Raw genomic sequence first — 11,003 nt, 5'->3', positions numbered from 1 at the left:
ATTTAAAAGATATTCGTAAATAATTGAAATTTTAATTCAATTTGAGGAAGATTTGGATTAATTTACCTGGGCAAAATGTGATTTTAAATTCATTAAATATTTGGAAGGATGTAATTTATCTCAACTATTATATATTCCCTTTAATTTTGGTTTGGAACCAAAATTAAGTTAATTGGTTTAAGATTAATTTGAAAATAGATTTGAAATTTTTAGATTATTTTGGATAAAGATTTGAATTTTTTTTTTTTAAAAAAAAGGAAAAGATTAAAGATTTGATAAGAGATTTGGAATTTTTGGATTAGTTTGGATTGAATTAAATTAATTAGATTATGGAATTTCTAATTTAGTTAAATTATGAAATTTCTAATTCAATTAGAATATGAATTCCCAAATTAATTAGATTATGGATTTTCTAATTAATTAAAATATGGACTTCCTAATTAGAGAAAATGTCTTATTCAAAAAGAAAATCTAATATATCTACTACTTCAAGTTATGGAACCCAAATAATTTAGGAGTATGATTATTTCTCTTCTATAAATACAAACATCCACTTCATTCCAAAGAAAGGTCAATTAGGGATAAAAATTTCTGTTACTTTCATATTTTTTTAGTCGTTCATTATTGTGTGTCCGCCGGTCACCGTCGCTCGTCGGATTTTTATTTGATTTGAATCTGTTAGTGAACTTTGGAATAAATTTGGAGCAAACAAAACATTTGAAACATTAATTCAAGTTTCGGTAGGAGATTGATTTCTTGATTAATTTTGGACTTTCAATTTGAGGTAAGTGACCTTTTACTAGTTTGCCTTCGAACTAGTCGTCCCTACCACTTGGACTGTTTACTTAAGATTATTTGAACTGTTTCTTGAGACTATTAAGACTGACTTGACTGATTATTCTAGACTGTTTGGACTGATAATTTATGACTGATTGAATTGTATGATTACTATTTGACCTTGATGAATGTATTTTTGACTGAAGGTATATTGGAATTTTTACCCCTAAGATAAACAATAGTAAAATATAACACATGAGTTATATGAAAACTGATGCATGCTGAGTTATAGGTTTCCGGTTAACTTTTCTTATCTGGGCAGGTGTACACATATGATTGTATATGAGCACATTACGACTGATTTTTTGACCTAATTGATGCATGTTCATTTGGGTTCATGTCTATGACTGATTTGTGGACCTTCAGGTTACACACTATGACTAATGCATGCTCCTCCAAGTTCATGTTTACGATTGATTTTTGTACCTTCGGGATACATACTATGACTTATGTGTGTTTCTTCGGGATCACGTTTATGATTGATACGTGACTCTTCGAGATCACTACGACTGATATGATGGGTGTACACCGATACCTAGATAGACTAATTAACAGGCTACCTAGAGGGCCCAGTAGCGGATCACATACTGAGTATTTCATACTCATCTTTTCTTCCTTTATGTTTTTTAGGTATTGATAGGAATAGATCGGCGAGTGACAAACAGGATCCGTGACAGAGCCATACGGGGACAAAAGAAATCACTTCTGCTCAGTTTATATTTTTGATCATTTGATTGTTGTGAAACTAGAATGTAATGTCAGACAGAATATTTTAATGTTTGAATGTTTCCTTTTTAAATGTTTTTATCGGGCTCGAACAAAGGTTTTACTTATTTATTATTTATTGGCTTTCTAGCTTATTTTGGAAAACTATCTTTATCGTTTTAATGAAGTTTACTTCAACAGTCAAAATGTTTTGGATTTTAAATGTGTAATTATGAGTAAAGGTGCATGCCAGTGTACATGAAAGGCTGGATCGTTACAGTTTAATTTTCTTTTTCCCAAGTGAAATCAATAAAAGAAAATGTAGTTTCCTGACTCTGTATATAGCTACTTTGTTATGATATTTTGATTGTGTCCTTGTAACTCAACTAAAGTTCACATGCATCCCCTTTATGCAATATAGGATAACATGCAAAACGAATATTTTGATTCTTCAACTTTCCAATGCACATTTTTCAGTCCACTAAAGTTTTTCTTTTTATTAATTCATTTTTCTAAATTCACTTTTATTTTACAATTTTTAATTTTATCATTTCCCATCTTATCACAAATATTGTAATTTTTATAAGCATCCATTATTCATTTATAACTATTTTCACTACATTCTATTTAAAATCCAACTCCAAATCTCTCATGAATAGATTTATTTTTCTCCTATTGACAAAATTACAACTGAAAGAAGGATTATCTGATATACAATGTTAGAATAATTGCAAGGGCATATAGTAAAACACAAATAATAATATTAAAAGATAAAACACAAGGTTTGATAATCCAGTTCGTTATTATACCACCTATGTCTTGAGGTAGTGTGCCCAAGAAAGATTATTTAACTAATATAAAGTCTAATGATTACAACAGTATACTTATCTATAAATAAACAACTATAGCACCTCGAATAACTTAACTTAGTGAAAGATTACTTAGACTCCCCTAAGTATGAGACTCTCTTTCAACAAGAATTTTTATCTTTTGTTGATAAGATAAGATAAGACTCCCTATCATTCTTATTTTGTTGATAAGATAGAAAATCTGACAAAATTTTTAAATGGAGAGTAAGTTTTATAAAAGTTACCAGCCTACTAAATAAAGCAAATATGTTGAAGAAATTAATATAGAACTAACCAATTGAAGAAGAATAACAACATATGAAAATTGGAGAAAGGAAGGAGTAGGTGATAAAGAAGACAGACAAAGGGGAATTTATACAACTTTTCTAAAATGTTATATTAATATTTGTTAGTTTTGTTTGCCAAATGAAATTAATAAAAGAAAAAGTAATCGTCCAACTTTGTGTACATTTGTTTTGTTCAGATAATTTGATGCATCCCCTTTATATAATATGGGACAACATGCAAAATGGATATTTTATTTCAACAACTTTCCAATACACATTCTTCCCTCTACTAATGTTTTTCTTTTTATTAATTTGTTTTTCTAAATTCACTTTTCTTTTAAATTGAAGTTTTTTTTAAAAAAAAATAATTAAGTACCATTTTAAAACTTTAAATTAAAACTTTGACATTTTCACGTGCATGGCATGAGTTCATTATTAGTCATAAAAAGCTTGAAGAGTGTGTTTTTTTAAAAAAAAAAACTTGAAGAATAAAAAACGTCCAGTAAACATAAATTTTCTATTATATCATTAATATATGTATATCACTAGTTAAGATGTCTATACTTGTAAAATATTGGTGATATACTATAAAAATAATAAATCAATTGTATATCAATTATAAAGTTTTTTTTTTTTTTTTTAGTTGGGTTGGGTTGGAATTTTTCTAAAAATATTTTTTAGGTTTAGTTTTTTTTCCTCATCGGGGTGACCAGACCCGACCCAAAAAGTCTTGAAAATGATAACCATTTAACCTACGTTTTTGTTTCTTCAGCTCTCGCCTAGCTACTGGAATCTCTCAAATTCGCCTCACGCAATCTTTTATCTCACGGTTGATAGCCTTTAGTCCTCCACTTCGATGTTTCAGTCTTTAACTTCATCTTCATGACGGTCCATGGATTCATCTCACATTCTCGCGATCACAGCTTCCTTAAACGATAAACCTAGGTCGTGGCTTCGTCCACAACTTCATCGATGTAGGATTCATTATGGATACTGCTATCAAGGATTCCAAGCTTCATTTTGACAATCCCTTATTCTAACAATCTCATTTCACATTTCATGGTCACAACTCACACATGTCAAGCTTCATTCGATTTCGACATCCACCGTTCATTAGACTTCATCCATCGTTCATCATCACACATTTCAGCCTCTTTCTACATACCTGATGACCTAACCCGACCCAACCTAAAAATATTTCGGTTGAGATGGGTTGGCCCCTTATATAGAATTGACGAATTGGTCCAAAAAAACCTCTAACTCGACCCAACTTAACCTGTGTGCACCCTTAATCCTCACCATTATCATACTAAAAAATCATTAACTTTTTCACTCATTATAATTGGCCAATATATTCATTGAGAATTTTCAACCCATCATTTAATATTCATGTACTTAAAATAAATCAACTTTGTTGTTTTTTAAAATATAAATAAATTTCATAATGTGACATAAATACAATTAGTAGATAAAAGTCTATTCGAGCATATAATTTAAGTAGATAAGATATATTTTTAGTCCCTAGATTTTGTGTCTATTTTTCCGTTAGTCCTTAAATTTAAAAATATTATACTTTTATTCCTGAATTTTGAGTTTATTTTTTATTCGGTACCTAGCTAGGTTTCAAAATGTCATAATTAACACTTGAGTTTTGAATTTTTTTTTCAATTTGATTCATAGAGTTTTAAGATTTACACTTTTAACCTTGATTTTTCACTAAATACTCATTTTTATTCATTTGTGTTATCGTCTATTAACTAATTTAAAATATGAAAATTAATTACTATTATAATTAAATTAAAATATTCACATCATAATTATTTTAGATTGATTAAATAAATTTTAATGTCAAATACAATGACAATAAAATCTCTAAAAATGGAAAATATTGAAATTTAGGAACCAAATAAAAATTAAAGTTAAAACTCAAAGATAAAAATAATTTTAAAACCTAAAAGTCCAATAAAAATTAAACCGAAGTTTTTATGGATAAAAAAAGTTTTTTTTTTCTATTTAATTATCATTATAAAGATTGGTTTGTTATTTCACCATAGTAACGGTTCAACTTTAAAAAAAAAAAAAAAAAAACAATAATATTAAATGGATAAAAATTTAAAGAAATTAATTATACGAACAGTTTCTTAGGGTGCTCATATTTCGTCCTAAAATTAGAGTGAATTTATCGAATATATATATCCTTGACTAATCTAGATGAATCCACAAGGTTCTGAAAACAATATTCAATTTATGTAAAATTTAGAATTAAATACCAATAATAGAATACCCATTTATTGTAAATTAGTTGAAAGAACAGGGGCAAAATGGTGATTACGAATGATCTGGAAACTTATTTGCATTGCTATAAATTTCTTCAACGAAATTCGAATTTTGTTCATTCGGTTCGTCCTCATCGTCTGTACTTGCTCCGCAAGTCTTCAAAGCAATCAAAATGGATGCATTTTCATCTTTCTTCGATTCTCAACCAAGTTCCAGAAACCGTTGGAGCTATGATTCTCTCAAGAATTTCCGGCAGATTTCGCCGGCCGTTCAGTCTCATCTCCACCAGGTCGGTTCCTCTATCCTTTCTCTCTTTCATCCAATCTATTCCCATAGAAGCGATGGTTCTAAACTAGGGTTTTGAATTCCTCTATTTACGCTTCTCGTGGACTTGGTAGTTATTGTTATTGTGCAAATGAGTTTAAACAAAATGAACTTGATGAATTTGCAATTTAGCGTTGAAAATTTCTGTAATATTATGTTCTCTTCATCGGATGTTGATGATTCGCAGTGTTGTCTCTTCGATTCTTATATTGATATGTGAATTTTCTTTCTGTATTTCGTTTTTTGCGAATCTGCAGGTTTACCTTACTTTGGGTTGTGCTTTAGTTGCATCTGCTGCTGGAGCTTATCTGCATATCCTTTGGAACATTGGTGGGATTCTCACGACACTTGCAGGTATTGGATGCATCGCATGGCTAATGGCCACTCCTCCTTATGAAGAGGTACGTTTCTTTAACTTCTCTCTCTCTCTCTCTCTCTCTCTCTCTTTTCCTGATGTATGTTTATGAATCATATGTCTATGCTTTCTCTGTTTGTTTATTTTTCGTTCTTAAAGTTGATATTTTTGTTTTATGGCTTGTGATTTGTCTTCAGAAAAAGAGGGTTCCTATTTTAATGATGGCTTCTCTTCTTGAAGGAGCTTCAATTGGTCCTTTGATTGGTTTAGCTATTGATATTGACCCCAGGTAAGTCGTGTCGCTATGATTTTTTTTTTTCTTTTTAAAAAAATTAATAGTTGTTATTCTGTCTTTTATCAAGCGGTAGTAGCTTTGTAATATGATCATCTAGCTCTTGGTTCCTGTAATTGGCTTGAATTGTTTTTAGGATGGTACCAATGTAGGTCCTTTGTAAGTCCATAAGTGAGGGAGAGTGTTAAAGGATTGATATGATACTATTTTATCTTTACCTATTAGCTTAAGCTTTTCAAGGCAATCGGTATTTGAAAGTTGTGCTCAAGGAATGATGATTGTTGATTCTTTCTATTACATTGAGATTTATAAATGCTGTTGTTTGCAGTGTTCTGGTCAGTGCCTTTGTGGGAACTGCAGTAGCATTTGGTTGTTTCTCAATAGCAGCCATGTTGGCAAGACGCAGAGAATACCTTTACTTGGGTGGCTTACTTTCTTCTGGATTATCCATGTTACTCTGGTTGCATTTCGCTTCCTCTATATTCGGTGGTTCTACTGCCCTCTTCAAGTTTGAGGTATGTATATAAATTTAATGATTCAACTTTGTCATGAATTGGAAAGTAGATACCCACCTTGTGCAGCTCGACTTCAATTTATTTATTTGTTTTTTTTGTTGCTTTTGTAGTTGTACTTTGGGCTTTTGCTCTTTGTGGGCTACATGGTGGTTGATACTCAAGAAATAATTGAGAGGGCACATCTTGGTGATATGGACTATGTGAAGCATGCGCTGACTCTTTTCACTGATTTCATTGGTGTTTTTGTCCGACTCCTCGTTATAATGGTGAGTTGTCCGACAACTGAGAATCAAAGTTGGTCTTCGTTGTTTCTAGTGGCTGTTTCCTACTTAGTTCAAGTCAATTGAGATTCCAGTACTAAATGATGATTGTTTTATAATTGTGCAGGTAAGGAACTCCGTAGAGAAGAATGAGAAGAAAAAGAAGAGGAGGGACTAAATGCGGTGGAATTAACGTTTGATTTTCCTCTTATCTCGAATGCAGCGATCCAAAACAAGTAAACTTCAAACCTTCATTGTCCTGTATATTTTGTAAATTGTAGTAGAGTTGTGTAATGTGTTGTAATTTTCCTAGTACTCGTAAAAGACTGCTAGCTTGTTTGGGGCTGAGCAGAAATAAAATGCGGTCTTTCTGTTTGTTTTTATAATTTTCCTCGTGTAATCTAGTAAGACTTTTCCTCCGAGCGGATTCTTTGTTTCTTGCAATTTTTATTTGGATGATCATGAATGACTCGGGTTTTGAAAATAGAGTTGTAGAACTTTTTACTTGCTTTGCACTCCTCCACTCTCGCACTCGTGTTTAACTAATTCAATATGAGCATCTATTCTATTCTTCTTGTTCTTGCTCTTACTCGTATTTGTTACTCCTAAGAAAAGTATTGACAAATGGTTTGTGATATGAGCAAAAGATTATTTATCAACTCTGTTCGAATATGGGTCAAACAAACAACATTTTAGACCTAAATTTAGTTCAATTAGATTGTAATGGGACAGGGTAAAAGTTAAAAACATACCAAAAGGTATGTAGATAGAACTACATGGAACTTTAACATTCTCTTGTTGGTCTTTCTTTCTATAAATAGAAGCCATTCTTGAAAGAATGGTTGTGTGACAAGTGGCATGGGTTGGTTTTACTTTTTGGTCTTTTTTTTCTATTTCAAAGAATAATAAGGTCAACTGAAAAAAAATAGGTTACAATCACCATAATCCAAATTACACACGTGAATGTGTTTCTATATTTATTTGGAGTGGTTGAATATTTTATCTTTTAAAAAATGATTTATTTTTAAAATTGATCACTCGAAAAGCTTAAATTGAATACTCTTTAAATATAAAAAAACAAATTGTAAGAATATTTTTCAATATACTATATTAATAGTAATTATCTCTTCAAACTTTTAATGGTAAATATTTAGCCATCAAAATTTTTATAGGGTTAAAATTAGATCTTCAAACTTATATGGTTTTATACGATCAATTTGAGGAATCAAATTTTATCATTTGGGGTTTAAAAGTTTATATACGGTAAATTGATGGTTTAATTTTAACACTTGTGGAGACTTGAGGGTTTAATTGTTATAAGGGTGTAATTGCAATTAATATTGTAATTTGTTTAAAAATATATATTCGCATTTGGATTTTGTTCATCTTGGGTTTGTATTGTGGGTATTGTCCTGATCTAATCTGTGCAGACTTGCATAAGGGTCTGGTGTTGAGTTTACTATATTTTGATGTCTAAGCTAGTATAAAGAGTGAATAAATTGGGCTAAACACTAAAAAAGATAACGTCAGATCTCTTCTTTTGAGATCATTTACTCTCCTATGGGATGAGTTGAATGGAACTGTATATAAATTTGTTTTTTTTTTTAACATATCTATAGTCCTGTGTGATTGCAAGTGATGTCAAGGATGTTCATGACACTTGAGGTTGTAGGGTGTCAGTTCGACCTCAATTTATTTATTTTTCAATTATATATGTATTTACTAGTTTGGCTGGTCTATCTAAAACCCAAAGTACTAATATTTTCTTGTTAGTATGCATTCTTTCCTATACTCTCTCATGTACCCTTTGGGCTTGACAACTCTCAATAATAATATACATTTTTTGTTTTTGAGCTTTAAGTTTAATGCCTATTTAGTCCATAAAGTTCAAAAAAAACAAAACAAAAAACTTTAGTCTTTGACATTTGAGAAATAATTTTAAATGGGTTCTGTACTCATTTTGTCCTTAGTTGATTTAAGAAAAAAATGGTGTGACAGTTAACTTATCGATTGGACTATGGCGACGAGAAAATTTTAATGAGTTGGCAAAATATATTGTTTTTATATTATTATTTGAGGATAGGGTTTTTCTCTGAGAAAATTGTGAGTCCAAATGAAATTAGCCTCAAATTTGAAAAGTAATCTTATGTCAATACCATGTGAAATTATCACTTTAACTCCAAGTGTAGCCTTCTTCCTTCTTCAATTTACAACTTTTTTTCCTTTTTTTAAAAAAAGAATCTAATTTGCTCTTGTTTTAATTTAATTAATTTTTTTATTCTTCTTCTTCAATTAGTAGCTTTTCCTTCAATCGATCCTTCGATTCTTCTTTAATATGCAATTTTTCTTCGATTCTTCTTTAATTTGCAACTTTTTCTTGAATCAATTCTTCGAATTTTCTTTCTCAATCGATTCCTTGATTCTTCTTTGACTAAATCTTCATTTTTTTTGGAAACAAGAGTGTGAGAAGTGAGAAGCAAAAATATTTTTTAAGACAGATAAGCGGAAGGATAGAAGGAGCGAGTAGTGAGAAATAAGAAGAGAGAATTCTTGAGTCAAAGTAGTAATTTTCATTTGTACAAAAATTATGTGTTTTTCCATCTCCTCCTTCCATTTCCACCTTCCTCAATCTCTGTTAAGCATCCTCTAATGGCTGGTAGGCATCAACTTCCAAAATGTTCCTTTCCCTTCTCTCAAGTGTTCTTTATCTTGAATCTTCATTTGCAGTCCTTCATTTTCAATTTCGTTAAATTCTTCATGTTCTCTTATTCCTAATTTGAGGAAGCTCCATGCTTTAGCTGTTTTAAGTCGTTGCTGAATTTTAAGTCGTTGCTTTTCTCAGCAGTGCCATTAAAATCAAAGTTTTAATTAGCAAATTTTTTATAGGAGAGGGTATAGCTCGGGTATAGCTCGACTGTATTTTTCTATATCATTAATGAGGCAGAAACTTGCCAATTTATACACAGAGGATCCCTAAATTAGGGTTGTCCAAGAATAGTGAATTATAACTAATATAATAACAAAATCAACAAATATTTGAAATGGCCAATTAGAAAATAATGAGGGAATATAGTTTGTTATGGAAATCATAACAACTAAAGACTATTTGTACTTCCTTATCCATGACCGGGACTGGTGACTTGGCATGACTATGTTGACGTGGCATCAGTTGACCTCTTGACTTGGTCCACTCTATCACTGTCTCTAACATCCCCCCTCAAACTCAAGGGAAGTTCAATAACTCCGAGTTTGGATCGTAAACAAAAGAATTGTGAATGGGACAAAGGCTTTGTTAAGCAATAGGCTAACTGATCAGTGGTTGGCACATATCGAACCTCAAGATTACCCTTGAGTACTTGATCTCTCACAAAGTGTACATCTATCTTTATATGTTTTGTTTGGGCATGAAAGACTGGATTTGCTACGAGGGCTCCTGCACTTATATTGTCACACCATAAAATCAGCCTGTTAGGAGACTTCATTTGCATTTCATCAAGAAGCTGCTATAACCATATGACTTCTGAAGATGCATGTGCAAGAGCTCTGTATTCTGACTCAGTGCTTGATCGAGCTATCGCCATTTGTTTCTTTGACGACCAAGAGATAAGATTGTTTCCAATAAACACACAATAAGCAGCTACGGACTTTCTGTCATCGATATTTGATGCCCAATCAACATCGAAAAAGGCAGAGACATCAAGATCATTTCCAGGTTGAAAAAGTATTCCAAAATGTTTAGTGCCACTGATGTAACGAAGGACTTTCTTTGTGGCTTGCCAATGAGCATCTGTGGGAGCTTTGAGGAATTAGCTGAGCTGATTGACTATATATGCTATGTCAGGCCTTGTGTGTGTTAAGTATTGAAGAGCTCCTATAGTACTACGATAAGTAAATGGATCTTGTAGTAAGGTACCTTCATTAGCAGACAGTCTTTTGCCCAGAGTACATGGCGTAGCAGTAGTTTTGAAATATGTGAGTTCTAACTTATGCAACAAATCATCTACATATTTTGCTTGATTAAGTAAGAAGCCAGATTCAAGATAGTGTACCTGAATCCCAAGAAAATAGTTTAGAGCCCCAAGATCTTTGAGGGAAAATGTCAAATCTAGAGCACGAACCAGACGCGAGATCATAGTAGTATTGTTCCCAGTGACAATAACATCATCAACATAGACTAAAAGTAGCACAACTGATGGTCCAGAGTGGTAAATGAACAAGGAGGAATCGGATCTTGAGTTGTGAAATCCCTAGCTGGTAAGTGTAAACCGTAGCATGTTATTTCACGCTCTCGGTGCTTGTTTCA

At 31.6% G+C, this 11,003-nt stretch overlaps 1 protein-coding gene across 1 annotated transcript; it reads left to right on the top strand.

The window, feature by feature from the left end:
- Nucleotides 1–5,056: 5,056 nt before the first annotated feature.
- LOC120078143 (bax inhibitor 1-like) lies at nt 5,057–7,197 on the top strand. Its single transcript, XM_039032364.1, has 6 exons — nt 5,057–5,243; nt 5,536–5,679; nt 5,831–5,922; nt 6,254–6,440; nt 6,551–6,706; nt 6,828–7,197. Exons 1-6 carry the CDS (start codon nt 5,127–5,129, stop codon nt 6,876–6,878), a joined length of 747 nt encoding a protein of 248 aa, XP_038888292.1. The 5' UTR covers nt 5,057–5,126; the 3' UTR covers nt 6,879–7,197.
- Nucleotides 7,198–11,003: the final 3,806 nt, after the last annotated feature.

Source organism: Benincasa hispida, chromosome 5 (assembly GCF_009727055.1).
Source record: "Benincasa hispida cultivar B227 chromosome 5, ASM972705v1, whole genome shotgun sequence".
In the NCBI taxonomy this organism is placed as follows: domain Eukaryota; kingdom Viridiplantae; phylum Streptophyta; class Magnoliopsida; order Cucurbitales; family Cucurbitaceae; genus Benincasa; species Benincasa hispida.
The sequence above is the reverse complement of the archived record's forward strand: the minus strand, read 5'-3'. Positions and strand labels throughout refer to the sequence as shown.

What these genes read in the sequence shown, in the direction of transcription:
- LOC120078143 (XM_039032364.1), top strand. Translation starts at nt 5,127, where the DNA reads ATGGATGCATTTTCATCTTTCTTCGATTCTCAACCAAGTTCCAGAAAC. An exon ending in CCACTCCTCCTTATGAAGAG is followed by an intron (nt 5,680 to 5,830) that starts GTACGTTTCTTT and finishes ATTTGTCTTCAG; the next exon opens with AAAAAGAGGGTTCCTATTTT. An exon ending in GCTATTGATATTGACCCCAG is followed by an intron (nt 5,923 to 6,253) that starts GTAAGTCGTGTC and finishes TGTTGTTTGCAG; the next exon opens with TGTTCTGGTCAGTGCCTTTG.